The 15,889-nt window shown below is 42.6% G+C and overlaps 1 protein-coding gene across 2 annotated transcripts in view; it reads right to left on the bottom strand.

Moving 5' to 3' along the window:
- The window catches only part of LOC121450518 (sorting nexin-27), a 104,283-nt gene that overhangs the window by 4,449 nt on the left and 83,945 nt on the right, over positions 1-15,889 (bottom strand). For both annotated transcript variants that reach the window (XM_041655478.1, XM_041655479.1), the window contains exons 8-11: positions 10,120-10,209; positions 1,374-1,523; positions 685-813; positions 3-62 (exon numbers count right to left, since the gene is read on the bottom strand). In XM_041655478.1, the coding sequence (XP_041511412.1) occupies positions 3-62; positions 685-813; positions 1,374-1,523; positions 10,120-10,209 (429 nt within the window). The remainder of the gene's footprint in view (positions 1-2; positions 63-684; positions 814-1,373; positions 1,524-10,119; positions 10,210-15,889) is intronic.

Consider the following 15,889-nt stretch of genomic DNA (forward strand, 5'->3'; position numbering starts at 1 on the left):
ACCTCTTTTCTCCACTTGAGCTCGCAGAATACCCTCTCAAAGCATTCATGCATGTAATTGAACTGGAAAAAAAAAAGGTAGCAATACTCACTGACTTCCCAAGAGCAAACACAAGACCTTGTCTTTGAACTTCAGTTCTATCACCCCATCTTCCAAACCCACCCAGGACAGAAAAAGATCCTGCTGTGAACCCTAAACACAGACCTGGCAATCTATTGTTCTCGAGCTCCTCCTAGTGGTAACTATGATATATGGATGCAAATTTCACAATCCCAGCTGGACAAAACATCAAACTATTCCTTTTGATCTTATGGCTATCAACAAAGGAATAAAGTACGTGTTTAGGGCTATAGAAATACTCCAGAGAAACCAGGCTGTAATGGCATTCATCTTTAATCCCAGCACTCAGAAGGCAGAAGCAGGTGGATTTGAGCTCAAAGCCAGCCTGGTCTACATTTGCAAGTCCCAGGCCAACCATGGCTTCATTGTGAGATCTTGTCACAAACAAACAAACAAACACCCAACAAACAATAACTACAGCAAGACAATGGAGAGAAAGAATTTTCTGAGATCATAACTTCAATGCTTCCTAGAGCCCCAGATTCATGCGTTTTTCCCTTTAGTTCCCACTAGGATTTACTGAAAGCCCACTCTCTCTCCCCTGTGCCCCCATCTCCCACTCACATATGGTGTGAAGATTTTAACCCATCGAGGCTTCTTCTCTCCTCGTGCATATTCAAAACAGAAGGCCATCCCCTCTTCATCTGTGTCCCATCGCTGCATTTCATCCCATTCAAATGCTATGACCTGGTTCTAGACAGCCAAGAACACCAGAGTAAGGACTACAGACTAGCTGAGGCAAAGGCATTCTGACAGAGAAACACTAGTGCTTCAGGGAAAGGCTGGGACAAGAGAAACTGAGGCTGGGACAGTGGCTCCGTTGGTAAGTGCTTGCTGGGCAAGGTGACCTGAGTTTGAGCCCCAGAACCCGAACAAAGGTGGAAAAAGAGAAAAAGACTCTAGCACAAAGTCATCTTAAAACCTCCACAAATGCACCATGACATGCATGTGTGTGCATGCACACATACAACACGCACACATACATACACATGCATGCCCACTCACATACATGAATGAAAGCATACACACACATGTACACTCACATGCACGCACACACACACATGCATGTGTACACACACCCCCACCATACAATAATCAAAATGAATAATTTGGTGTAAGGAGTCAATGAAGTAAGGATCAATATGGATTCACTGATTATCAACACAGTTTTGATTTCAATTGTCCCACAAAGAGGATCTAAAACAAAGAAAGTATCACAGAGCTCCTGGCCCAGCCTCAGGGAAACAACCTACCTCCAGTTGCCCTTCTTCAGTGCAGGCATGAAGCTTAAAGTGCGTGATGCTGATGGCTGTGATAACGTGCCCCTTCCTCCTGGAGTCACAGGCACAGTGTGGGAAGATGATTTCATTGTAGCCCTCACAAGTCCTTAGCATGTTGAGGTACTAAATAAACAAAAGTGAAAACCATGTCACAAAGACACTGAAGCACAATGCAGAGTTACTGGTGGACAAGAGTATTTCACCAAAACTGCCCAAAGCCCTTGCTTCTGACTCGCATTTGTCCCTGCGCTGGGTCAGGCCTCTGTGCACTCCTTTATCCCATTCTTAGCTTCTACTGCCACCCTCCTAACACCAGTTCTTCACTTAAAGAGACAGGAAAGACGCTGATGTCAAGACCACCAGTTTCAGCCAGTGTGGTCCTCTCCCTCCACTGCACTTCAGGCATGGGAATCTAGTCTATCTTCATAATTGTTTCTACCCATCTTTGCTAATCAAGTTACACCGATCCTAATGATGGAGACTAAACTACTACACAGCTCACACCCATGGCCAACTCGTCCTCTTGTCACTCTACAGAACCCAGAGTGAGGTTATCTGTCAGAAATGGAACAATTAGACCAGATCCCTAGACTTCCCTTTCTTCAGCATCAAAGAATTCCTAAGTGACTCTGTTGTTACAAGTCTCAAGTATGTAAGTGTGGTAGTTAGTTTCAATTGCCAACTCAACATATTCTAAAGCCGACTGAGACAGGGGCTCCATGAGGAACTGTCTAGACTGAGCTGTCCATGGGCACGTCTGTGGTGGAGGTGGGGTTACATGTTCAAACTGATGTGGGAGGCCCAGCCTAAACGCGAGTGGCACAACTGCCGGGCTTTGGAGTTAGACTGTCTAAAGGGGAAAGGTGAGCTGAGCAGGCATGAGTGCTATGGACTGTGCCGGTGTACTGGGATGAGCTGTTTCAAGTCCCACAGCCTGAACTACGAACTCAAATAAACCTTCCGCTGATTGTCAGGGCATTTCATCACAGCAGCACAGAGAAAACTAAGACCGTGCGCCTCCTCGTACAGCATCTGGACCCAAATACACAAATACATGATCCTCTCAAGGTTAATCCAGAGATGCCTGTGAACTCTGAAGCTCACTCGGCCTTGCTCCTGATCTACTGTTACCCCTGGTCTCTGATTCAACTCCCAATTCCAAGGTGAGAAGACACATGGATGGAACACGAAAGCGCGTAGAAAAAGGGAGATGAAGGAGGAAATAAAAAGATTCACAATCTCTGAGCTGGTGTCCTTCCAAGGGTTACCTCAGAAATAAGCACACGGGATTACTCCCACACGCACACAGGAAGTCACAGAAGACCAGGGCACCACCCTAGGTGACTTCAGCACATGAGAGCCAGACAGCTGCCTTCTCTCTTACCAAGAGATGACTCGAGCACAACAAAGGACACCAGGCCATCTGCGGCTCTGCTGCTGCTATTAGGGGCTCAGGGTCCAGGGAGAAAGGGATCACTTTTTTTTTTTTTTTGCCTACTTTTTTGTTTATTTGTTTGTTTTTCGAGACAGGGTTTCTCTGTGTAGCTTTGGAGCCTATCCTAGAACTCTGTAAACCAGGCTGGCCTCAAACTCACAGAGATCAGCCTACCTCTGCCTCCCGAGTGCTGGGATTAAAGGCATGCGCCACCACCGCCCGGCTTCACCCTGCCTACTTTATATTCTTCTTCAGTAAAGTAAGTGAAAAGATGGGAAATTACAATGAAGAACAGAGGAAAAAAAACAAAAACGGAGGCAGGTGAGTTCAGAAGAGCCTGTTTCCCCTCATCCTCCCACCATCCCACTCCACCCACCTCTGCCCTTTCTACTGTCCTTCCTGTACCCATGGACACAGATGTTAGTTGCTGCTCTAGCACTATGAGAAGAAGAGCAAAGCCTGCTACATACAGGCAAATATGACAAGAGGCAGGTGCTCTGGAGTGGGCAGAAACTCTTCTGAGCTATAACCAGTAACAGGCCTGGGATAGACAGCAGAGAGGAGTGACGGGGTCACTGGGCTGGCTCAGATGACCTTGCGCTGGAACTCAAATTGCATTATTTCCTAGTTATAGAACCTTAGACAAGTTACTCAATCCAGCCCCTTACTCTCTTACTCGATAAAGTGGAAAGAATGATAGCAACTATGCCATATTATTTGTTAGCATCAAATATAAAATATTTATGCACAGAATTTAATGCATAATTATATAATTGATAAATGATAATTTAAATTTTTTTTGTTTTTGTTTTCCTTTTCAAGACAAATTTCTCTGTGTAGCCCTGGCTGCAACCAGGTTGTCCTTGAACTCAGAGAGATCTGCCTGCCTCTGCCTCCCAAGTGCTGGGATGAAAGGTATGCACCACTACCACCCAACAAAGTTTCTCTGTGTAGCCATGGCTGTCTTGGAACTCACTCTGTAGACCAGGCTAGCCTCGAACTCACAAGAGATCTGCCTGCCTCTGCCTCCTGAATGATGGAATTAAAGGTGTGGGCCACCACTGCTCAGTAGTTAAAAATCTTTTTAAGCCGGGTGCACGCCTTTAATCCCAGCACTTGGGAGGCAGAGGCAGGTGGATCTCTGTGAGTTCGAGACCAGCCTGGTCTACAAGAGCTAGTGCCAGGACAGGCTCCAAAACCACAAAGAAACCCTGTCTCGAAAAACAAAAAAAAAAAAAGGTCTTAAGAGCTGAAGGAGTGACAGTACACCCACTTGGAGTACAAAAAGGAATGGTTATGAAATGACAGATCTGGAAATTACTTTTAAAAACTCTAGAGCAGGGTGCTAGCTGAAGAGATAGCTCAGCATTTAAGAACAGTTGCTGCGCAGGCAGAGGATCAAAGTCCGGTCTCCAGCACCCACACTGCAGGGCTCACAACTGTCTATTACTCTAGCTCCAAAAGATGACAACCTCTTCCAGATTCTTTGGGCACTGCATGCACATGGTACACATACAGACAAGCAGACAAACACACATTAAAAACAAAAACAACTTCCAGTGTAGGGACTGGGAGAAAGAATACCTGCCAAACACGTGTGAAGTCCTGGTTCCAACCTTCAGCATTACGGAGAGGGAAGCAAATAAAAAAAACAAAAACTCCAGTACAAGACAGAGCCAAACAAAGCATGAAGGTTATAAGGTGAAGACAGCCAGCCAGTGTAGCAGGTGGTACATGTGCCATCCTTTCAGCTTCTCTGTGTGCTTAAAAACTTAGGATAGCCGGGAAGTGGTGGCGCACGCCTTTAATCCCAGCACTCGGGAAGCAGAGGCAGGCGGATCTCTGTGAGTTCGAGACCAGCCTGGTCTACAAGAACTAGTTCCAGGACAGGCTCCAAAACCACAGAGAAACCTTGTCTCGAAAAACCAAAAAACCAAAAAACAAAAAAAAAACCTTAGGATAAAATGGTAAAGGAAAAAGAATGCCCTGAACCCAGGCTCCCAACATCCAATCCAAGCCATACTCCTAACACAGTCATTAGAAATGCTGACAGGTGGGGGCTGGAGAGATGGCTCAGAGGTTAAGAGCACTGGCTGCTCTTCCAGAGGACCCGAGTTCAATTCCCAGCAACCACATCGTGGCTCACAACCATCTGTAATGAGATCTGGTGCCCTCCTCTGGCCTGCAGGCATACATGGAGGCAGAATACTGTATACATAATAAGTAAATAAATCTTTAAAAAGACAGGCTGACAAGCTCACACACAGCTATTCTGCTCAAGGGTGCTTCAGAACCTGTAATGCAGGTGGGTGTCACAGAACCTGAAGATGAGTTCTGCATGTTCTTTCACAAAAAAAAGTTGACACTGGTGCAGGACAATTGTCTATATTCTATCAACTATGTTTTAAATAAACGCTGATTGGTCAGTAGCCAGGCAGGAAGGGACAACAGTCAGGTGGGACAACAGTCAGGTGGGACAACAGACAGGAAGTAGAGGCAGGTCTATGAGAACATGGGAATTCTGAGAAGGAGGAAGCCCAGTCCTGTCCCAACCACAGAAGAAGGATGATGTGATTGCTCCGCTAAAAAAGGTACTGAGCCATTTGGCTAACATAGATAAGAATAATGGGTTAATATAAGTTATAAGAGTTAATAAGAAGAAGTTAATGGACCAATCAGTTTATAACTAATGTAGACTTCTGTGTGATTCTTTGGGACCTAACGACTGTGAGAACCAGGCAGGACAGAAACCTCAGACAACACGACATAAAAGAAATTCACTGAGAATTGTCTTCTGCTGTTCTGACAAACATATCTGTACATTCCTAATAGGGCATTTTACTGTACAGATTTTTTGCCTTTCAGATAGGGTCTTATTATGTGGTCAGGTAGGATAACCTGGAGCAGGTTAAGTACACCAGACTAGCCTTAAACTTGTTTCTGTCTCTGTCATGAGTACTAGAATCACAAGCTTGGTCCACCATACCCAGGCCCTCTTTCTTTTCTTTTCTTTTTTTTTAAAGCAGCACAGATAAAGGCAAAGATTAAGAAAAAGCCACCAGAAGAGACATGAACCTCTGCATATTCTGAAAGCTCTGTGATATTAAGAAAATATTATTCCTGGGGCCTCTCCCACTGGAAAAACGTCGCCTGGAAGTAAAGGGTACCATCTCTCCCTTGACTCCGGGGAAACATGCAACATGAGCAGCAGTTCTAACCCCAGCTCTACTCTGACGAGTCACAGATCCTACAAACTGGATTGAATGTAAATGACTCAGATAGGCCCATGGGTTTGAACACTTGGTCCCCAGCTGGCTGTGGAAGGAAGCTGCAGGAGGCAGACCTTGCTGGAAGAAGTGGGTCCTTAAGGGAGTCTCTCACTCCTGTCACCATGATGGAGGGACTGAATCCTCTCTAACCATAAGTCAGGGTAACTTCTTCCTCCCTTACATCACTTCTTGTCTAGTATTTGGTCACAATAAGCAAGAAAAGTAACTAGGACACTGGGTAAGGACTGCACTCTGAGTACACTTTGTAAAATGAGGCTAATACTTCATAACCAGTCTAGAATGGACCAGTACAGACTGGATCTCCTCTTCTTATCCTTGGATTCAACAATGTCACTCCTGAAAGCAAAAGACCTTCAAAGACAGTCCTTATTGGCCTAAATTCTAAAGATAATCTGAATGGAAACGAAGGGCACTCATATCCTTGACAGGAAGTCAGATACAGTCTTACAGGGACCCGGTCTTTGGAGATTCTTGGGTTGGTATTATTTCTTAGGTACACAATCTTAGGTACACAATCCCAATATTGCTGCATTTGTAGCAAACTTGAAAAGAAGAAACACTGACACTTTACATGAATTTAAAATTAGAAAAGGTAAATTTTTATTTTCTAACATATTGACAATATATATCTAAAAAAACAAACGTTAAAGCTAGGCACAGTGTCTGCATCTCTGATACTAGAACCTGGGAGATAGAAGTGGGAAGATGTTCAAGACCAGCTTTGGCTAGATAGCAAGTGAAACCCCAGCCTGGGTAGGAGGCCTCGCCTAAAAACAAAGCAAGCACACAGAATTATTCTGTCCATTCTCTATTCTGAATAGCTAAATATTACATATGACTTAGGTAAGTGACCACTTGGGTGAAAGAGGAAAAGTATAGTAAAGGACATTTTATTAAAGTTCAGTAGTTAATGAGAGAGAGGTATAGTACCTAACAGCAGTACAGTTCAGGTGAATGGGTGAAGGGTCCATTCTAAAGAATTCTGTGCTCTCCCAGCTCACCTGTCTAAGGTCAAACCAAAGGTCTAATGGAAATATGGAGGAACCCTGGGAGCCAAGTCTCCCCAAGCTCGAATTGAGATTCTGAAGCTCTTCAGGTTTCACAATCTTAAGTATGCTTTTTTCTTTCTTTCCTTTTTTGTTTTTTTTTTTTTTGAGATAGGGTTTCTCTGTGTAACAGCCCTGGCTGTCCTGGAACTCGCTCTGTGGACTAAAATGGCCTAGAACTCACTGAGATCCACCTGCCTCTGCCTCCTGAGTGCTGGGATTAAAGGTGTGCACCACTGCCCAGCTTCCAAGTATGCTTTTTAAAATGTATTTTCTACTTTTATTGTATGTATGCTTATATACCACATGTGTGCCTGGTGCTGTGGGGGCAGAAGAAGGCATCAGATCCCCTGACCTGCAGTTAGATAGTTGTGAGCTGCTGATGTGGGCGCTGGAACCTGACCCTCAGTCCTCTTCAAGAGTAGCCAGAGCTTTTCACCACTGAGCCATCTCTCCAACTCCCAGGACAATGGATTTTTGTTTATTTTTTGAAAGAAGACCTCAATAAGTAGCTCTGGCTGGCCTGGAGTTCCTATGCAGGCTGGCCTCACACTCACAGTGATCTGTGGGTGTGTGCCATCACACGTGGTCCCAGTGCTAATATTTTTTTTTAAGATTTATTTATTTATTACGAATACAATACTCTGCCTGCATGTGTATCTGCACCCCTGAAGAGGGCACCAGATCTCATTATAAATGGTTGTGAGCCACCATGTGGTTACTGGGAATTGAACTCAGGACCTCTGGAAGAAGAGTCAATGCTCTTAACCTCTGAGCCATCTCTCCAGCCCCCCAGTGCTAGTATCTTAAAGAACAGTTGTGTTTTAAAATATTATTTCATAGACAAAAAAATTCCCTTAGCCAAAATCATGCCAATATTTAATTATAAGATTTTTGATTTTCTATTTTAGTTTGCTTGTATGTATTGGTAAAATGGTTCCTGTATTTCTAGTGATTTTCTATGGAAAAGAGATTATTTTTTATCATGTAAGTGATAAAATAGCTATCTTTTCTAGATATAAGGCTATGAGCTAAGATTAATGCTGACTGTATTTACCTTCTAACTTAATGGTTCTCTGTGTATGTATCTGGGGGCGATGAATGAAGTCAAGACATGGTCTTTGTGATTAGGCTGATCTCAAACTGAAACTCGTTAGATAGCCCAGTTGGTTCTAAATAACAATCCTTTTGCCTTAGCTTCCTGAGGACTGACATTATAGGTGTATACCACCACACCTGGCCCAATTAAATTAATAAATTAACTTAAATGGATAAGTACACAGAAGATAAAAAAATAATTCACGTAATGTATCAGAATCATTACTAATGCACCTACTGTCCTGTGTGACACACATGGAATACTGCAAAAATTACAGTTATAAGTGATCTGCCAAGAGAGAAATTGATAAATTTATATATTTATAACTATATTATATATAATTATATAATGATATTATAAATATATAACTATAAATTTAAAAAGACTGAAATTTTTATATTCTTTACATTTTATTTTTATTTTTACTAGTTTTTTTTAAACATTCACTGTATTTACAGCAGATACAAAATAAAAATTAACTTTAAAACATTTAAAGAACATGCAAGGTAGTGCTATCCAACAGAACTTCCTGCAATGCTGAAAATGATCTATACATGTACTGTTCAACATGGCAGCCACTGGCCACATCTAATTACTTAACACTTAAAATGTGGCCAGTATAACCAAAGGAATGAATTTTAAATAATCAAGTTTAGGGACTGGAGAGATGGCTCAGTGGTTAAGAGCACTGACTGCTCTTTCAGAGGACCCAGATTCAATTCCCAGTACCCACATGGCAGCTCACAACTGTCTGTAACTCCAGTTTCAAGGGATCTGTCACTTTCAGATCAATGCATATAAGATAAATTTAAATAAATTTTTTAAATTTCAAATTTAGATTTAAATAGTTACACAAAGCCAGTAGTGTCTAAATCAAATACAATTCTAGGAAATGACACATTAAAAAAGCTCTAATGAGCATAACTGTCTAAACAAATGGAAAAAATAAGTTGTAAAAGTAATGACCTTGCTAACTCATGACTAAACTAAATGTTAATGTTAAAAACCTAACTGTAGTCTCACCATATGGAAGGCTGAAATAGGAAATTCAAGATAAGCTCAAGGCTAACCTGGTCTACACTGACAGTCTGAGGCCAGCCTGGACTACATACCAAGCTCTAGGCTAATCTGGACTAAGACATGCTCTAGAATAGATAAATACTAAAAGCTTTAAAAAAAAATACAAATACTAGGTTCTTACAGAATATTTATATTATAATGTTAAGGATTTTTTTAGATTTATTTATTTCATGTGTATGAGTGTTTTGCCTGCATGGATATAAGTACAGCATGTGTGTGCCTACCGCCCAAGAAGGTCAGAAGAGGGCATCAGATTCTCTAGAACTGAAACTACAGACGGTTGTGAGCAGCCATGTGCATGTTAGGAATCAAACTCAGATCCTCTGCAACATCACCAAGGGCTCTTACCCACAGAGCCAACTCTCCAGCCCATATTGTTTTAGACATCACTCTGGTGCTGGTCCGAGACAGGACTCATGTGACCCTTAAACTCACTAGGCAGCTAAGACAACCTTGTCTTCCCGTCCCCACTTCCAGAGTGCTAGGATTATAGAGTGGATCACTATTCCCAGCTTTGTCTTATGACATCTCCATACAAAAGAATACTGTTTGATTATTATTAACAACATTATGTATTGAATTATAATAATCTAAGTTTCTGATGTAATCAATGAGGAGATACAAAGGGATTTTGCATCAAAGTCTATAGGCTCCCTCTTTTAATTAATCAAGCCTCTGAACAGGTTGTGGTACCTTTCAAAACTGACTAGGACAAGAAATTTAAGAGGTAATGAAGGTATTTTATCAAAATATTTGGACGCAGACTTACCATGACCATTTTCCTTTGTTCAAACAGCTTCTGTAACTGGTAAGACTTCTCCTCTGCTTTAATGTAACCTTTCTTCACATCATCAACAGCCTATCACAAAGCAAAGGCCAAGAAAGAAAATTATGCAGGTGCATTTTCAGAAAAGCTTGCATTCACCTGGAGCCCCCCATCATCGCTGCAGAGTGAATGCCATCACACAGGTGTATTTAATATTAGAGTAACTAGTACTTAAGGAGGGTGCATGTGAGAACTCTCTTGTCAAGAGCAAACTTAAACACATGGAGGAAGAGAGAGTACACATTATCTATTAAAGGTAACAATGACACAACCAAGTGCAAGTGTGCAATGTGCAGTCAGAACAGGAGCAGCTGTAACCATGGTTACGGGGAAGCCAGAGGCAGACACTCCTTGGCGCGCTGAGTAAGAAAGTCTCTCAGATGAAGTCAGGAACAGGAATAGGTGTGGCCTAAATACATTTAGGACATAGACCTGCTGAACTTAAGGCAATGGGGCTAAAATAAGCATGTTTGTTCTCTCTCTCCAAATAGGTGCACACACATATGTGTATAGATATATTTGCATACATATAGAGATAGATAGATATGGATCTGTAAATGCGCACACACACAGAAATGAGGAAGGAATAGAATAATAGCGGTAATCAAGGATGTTGTAATACTAAGATAAAAATAATTTCTAATAGTTTTACTTCTTTTTTTCTTGAGAAAGTTTCTCACTCAGGCCTGTTTGGAGATCACCATGTAGACTAGACTGGTCTTTAACTCATATTTCTCCTGCCTCAAACCTGAGTTCTGGGAATACAGAAGTGTGTCACCACACCTGGCTTACTAGAATCTCTGAAAAGAGAATGAGCTCAAGATTGAAGTCAAGAGACTGGATCAACTCCTGGCTCTATTCCCAGCTGTTGTGGAACATTACTTTAACTGTGTAAGGATGTGTTACATTTGTTTATGTTACAAAATAATACTTTACCTATGTAAAGGTCTTTGCACTCGTTTATGCTGCATCTATTTAACTATGTAAAGATGTGTTACATTTGTTTAATTATGTAAAGATGTGTTGCCAGTTCACCTTGCCTAATTAGTCTAATAAATAGCCAAATGGCCAATAGCTACGCAGGAGAGAGACAGGTGGGGCTGGCAGGCAGAAAGAATAAGTAGGAGGATTCTAGGCGGGAGGAGAGAGAAGAGAGAATGAGGGAGAGAAAAGGGGAGATGCCCCTGGACAGCCAGTCAGGCAACTGCCAGTCAGTCAGACACAGAGGAAGCAGGAAAGTAGGGCATACAGAATGAAAGAAAGGTAAGAACCTCGAGGCAAAACACAGATGAAAAGAAACAGGTTAAATTAAGTTGTAAGCGCTAGTGGAACAAGTGTAAGCTAAGGCTGAGCATTCATAACTAGTAATAGGTCTCCGTGTCTTTATTTGGGAGCTGGTTGGTGGTCCATTACACCCTGCCAATGTCCACTTCAAGGTCACCAAAGGCAAAGTAGTGGTAGTTACCATAATGGGTAGCCCAGGCAAAGAAAGGTCCATAATGGTCCTGTAATGGTCAGCACAGGCAAAATGGTTTTTATGGTGACACGACTTGAATGGACTTTGGTACTAACTAATCAGCCATAGTGTTTCCAGGCTTGAAATAGATAAGAAGCCTACTGCATTTTTGCTCAATTTGTATAAGCAGAAAAATTCTCAAACAAATGTAAGAAAGGGTACACTGGCAGAAGGAAATCTCAGTCTGTGACCCAATACCAGACTTGAACCAGTTTGCAGACCCAGAACCCCTTGAATGAAGGGGTAGCCTGGTTCCCTTGAGGAAGGAACTTGATAAAATACCTTAAAGGTTTACAGTTAGCCATTCTCCAGTCCTTCTCCAGACAGACATAAGGCCTTTTACAAGGGTAACTGTACACTGGGAGAAAGGAAACATTCGGCTATTCCAGGGTCTATTAGATCCTCATTCTAAATGAACACCAATTCCTGGAGATAACAAGAATACTGTGGCCCTCCAGCTACAGTAGGGGCTTATGGAGGTCAGGTGATTAATGGAGTTTTGGCTAAAGTCCAACTCACAGTGGGTTCAGTGGGTTTCAGAACTCAGTCTGTGGTTATTTCTTCAGTTCTATATTGTATAATTGGGATAGATAGAAGTTGGCGGAATTCCCCATTGGTTCCCTGACCTGTGGAGTAAGGGCTATTATGGTTGGAAAGGCCAAATGAAAGCCTCTGAAATCGCCTACCAGGGAAATGGTGAACCCAAACCAGTACTGCGTACCAGGAGGAATTGCAGAAATTTGTGCCACCATCCAGGACTTGAAAGTTGTAGGGGAGGTGGTTCCCGCATCTCATTCAGAAGGCAGGTGGATGACGGAGAATGGCAGTTGACTTGCCAACTCAAGCCAATGTGACTCTGACTGCAGGAGCTGTACCAGATGTGGTGTCCTTACTTGAACAGATTAACACATCTTTTGGCACATGGTATGCCGCTACTGATCTAGCAAATGCCGTAAGGACCACCAGAAGTACTTTGCTTTCAGTAGGCAAAGCCAGTAGTAGACCTTTAGAGTTTCACCTCAAAGGTATCTTAACTATCCGGTCCTATGTCATAACTTAGGTTTGACAAGATCTTGATCATCTGTCTCTTCCACAAAATATCACATTGGTGGGCTGGAGATATGGCTCAGTGGTTAAGAGTAGTGGCTGTTCTTCTAGAGGTCCTGAGTTCAATTCCCAGTACCCACATCTGGTGTCCCCTTCTGGCCTTCAGGCATACATGCGGGCAGAGAAGTAAATAAATCAGCTGGGTGGTGCTGCTGTACCCTTTAATCCCAGCACTTGAAAGGCAGAGATAGGTGAATCTCTGTGAGTTTAAGGCCAGCCTGGGTCTACAAGAGCTACTTCCAGGACAGCCAGGACTGTTACAAACAGAAACCCTGTCTCGAAAAACTTAAAAAAAAAATGTGGATGCATATGTGTCTGGGAGAGAGAGGGGGAGATATGCACATGGGTGCAGGTGTTTAAAGAGGCCAATGGTGTCAGATTCCCTGAAGCTGGAATTATAGGTGGTTGTGAGCTATTTGACAAGGGTTCTGGGAATCAAACTCAGGTCCTCTGGAAGAACAGTACGTGCTTTTAACTACTGAGCCATCTCTCCAGTCCCCATCTGGTTGGTTTTTTTTCTATTTTTTTTAAATATTTATTTATTTACTCATTATGTATACAATATTCTGTTTGTGTGTATGCCTGCAGGCCAGAAGAGAGCACCAGACCTCATTACAGATGGTTGTGAGCCACCATGTGGTTGCTGGGAATTGAACTCAGGACCTCTGGAAGAGCAGGCAATGCTCTTAACCACTGAGCCATCTCTCCAGCCCCTGGTTGGTTTTTTTTGAGACAGGATTTTATTATTTAGCCTTGGCTGGCCTGGAACTCACTATGTGTACCAGGCTGTCCTGGAATTCTGAGACCTGCCTTTGCCTCCAGAGTGATAGGATTAAAGTTGTATGCCACCATGCCCAGCTATGCTCATACTTTTCTTTTATTAAAAATAGATTTCTTTAGCTGGGTGGTGGTAGCACACATCTTTAATTCCAGGCTCCAAAGCTACACAGAGAAACCCTGTCTTGAAAAACAAAAACAAACAAACAAAATAAAGATATTTTTTCTCACATAATATATCCTGACTACAGTTTCCCCTCCCTCTATTCCTCCCTTTCCCTCCCCTCTGGATCCACTCCCTTTCTGTCTCTCATTAGAAAACAAACAGGCTTCTAAGGGATACTAATAAATTATGTAAGAAAAACAAAAGCTGCTAATACATCGGAATTGGTAAAAACAAACAGAAGGAAAAAAGCCCAAAAAATCTAACTGTTGATACATTCAGGAATCCCATAAAAACACTAAACTGGAAGCCATAATATATACACAGAGGCCCTGGTACAGACCCAAGCAGGCCCTGTATATGCTACCTCAGTCTGTGAGTTCATAAGCATGTTCACCTTTTTAATGTCAGTGTTTATGACTCAAGAGCCACTGCTCTTACACACCAGCCATTTCCCAGGCCCTGAATGTCCTTAGAGGGGCTGTGCTAATTTTCCCTTGTCTATCTTTGAGTTGGCTATAAAGAGACCCTCTGAAGGTCCTAGGGAGAGAGTTCAGTTGGTAAACTGCTTGCTGTGTGAGCATAGAGACCATACAAATAAATAGCTTCATACAGGACTGGAGAGATGGCTCACCGTTTAGGAGCACTTGCTACTCTTACAGAGGAGTCACATTTGGTTCCCAGCACCCAAATGGTAACATAACTATCTGTAACATTAAAGCCCGGCGGTGGTGGCACATGCCTTTAATCCCAGCACTTGGGAGGCAGAGGCAGGTGGATCTCTGTGAGTTCGAGGCCAGCCTGGTCTACAAGAGCTAGCTCCAGGACAGGCTCCAAAGCTACAGAGAAACCCTGTCTCAAAAAGCCAAAGAAAGGCCGGGTGGTGGTGGCACACGCCTTTAATCCCAGCACTCGGGAGGCAGAGGCAGGTGGATCTCTGTGAGTTCGAGACCAGCCTGGCTAGTTCCAGGACAGGCTCCAAAACCACAGAGAAACCCTGTCTCGAAAAACCAAAAAAAAAAAAAAAAAAAAAAAAAAAAAAAAAAAAAAAGCCAAAGAAAGAAAAAGAAAAACAAAAAGAAGAAGCTTGTCTCAAGACAACAACACAGAGAATGACATAGGAAGGAACTTGTGTGCTGCCTTGGCCTCAGCATATTTGTGTACGGGCATTTGAACCACAGTATCTGTACTACATTTGAGTGTATGTATCACGTACCTCTCTCTCTCTCACACACACACACAGACCCAAAAGATGGAGCTCTGGATTACTTAACATGACCAGTTTGCAGGACAGGGAACATGAGAATTCATCCATCTGCCAGGAGGGCAGTGTACTTCCAGGTCTCCCAAGATGGAAGTTCCTATGCTCTAGACCATTTTAGGGTTTTTTTTTTTTTTTTCAAAACAGGGTTTCTCTGTAGCTTTGGAGTCTGTCCCGGAACTAGCTCTTGTAGACAAGGCTGGCCTCGAACTCACAGAAATCTGCCTGCCTCTGCCTCCCAAGTGCTGGGATTAAAGGTGTGCGCCACCACCACCCAGCCTTATGTTCTTTAAAATATCCTCTGTAATACAGTGGTAAATACTAAGTTATTTGAGGTCTGGGAGCAGTTTAAGCAAATTGTTCAAAGCAGAAGCAGTGTGTGTGGTGGGGGAGGGGTCATGGGAACCTCAATTTGTAGCCAGGGGTTGAGTAGTTTAAGAGCGCTTGTAACGAGGTCGAAAATGGGGGCTGTTTGAGGACTTTAGATTTGATATTTTCAGGAAGACAGTGTCAGAACTAAATTAGACTTAATGATGCCTCGGGTGGTATCCACTGAAGAATCACACACTTGCTGGGGGGGAGAAATCCCTATACCCTCTAACATCACAGAAGTCTTTTGTGCTGACTATATGAGAATACAGAAGAAAAAAAAAAACAGATATTTTGCTTTTCCCAGACACACAGCATATATAATACTGCTTTAAAAACCCTGAACTCATTTTATTGATTAAAAACTGTGAACTTTTTAAACACTCTGGCACAGCTCTAGCCTTTATCTCCTATGAAACAGGATACACTGTATTTTAAATGTTACTCAGACTCAAGGATTCACGCTGAATTGTCAAATTACCAGCTATCTACCAAGAGACAAAGGAGGAAGCCATATTTA

This window comes from Microtus oregoni, unplaced genomic scaffold, assembly GCF_018167655.1.
Source record: "Microtus oregoni isolate MIOR12 unplaced genomic scaffold, Mior012 000007F_ref0000211, whole genome shotgun sequence".
Lineage (NCBI taxonomy): Eukaryota > Metazoa > Chordata > Mammalia > Rodentia > Cricetidae > Microtus > Microtus oregoni.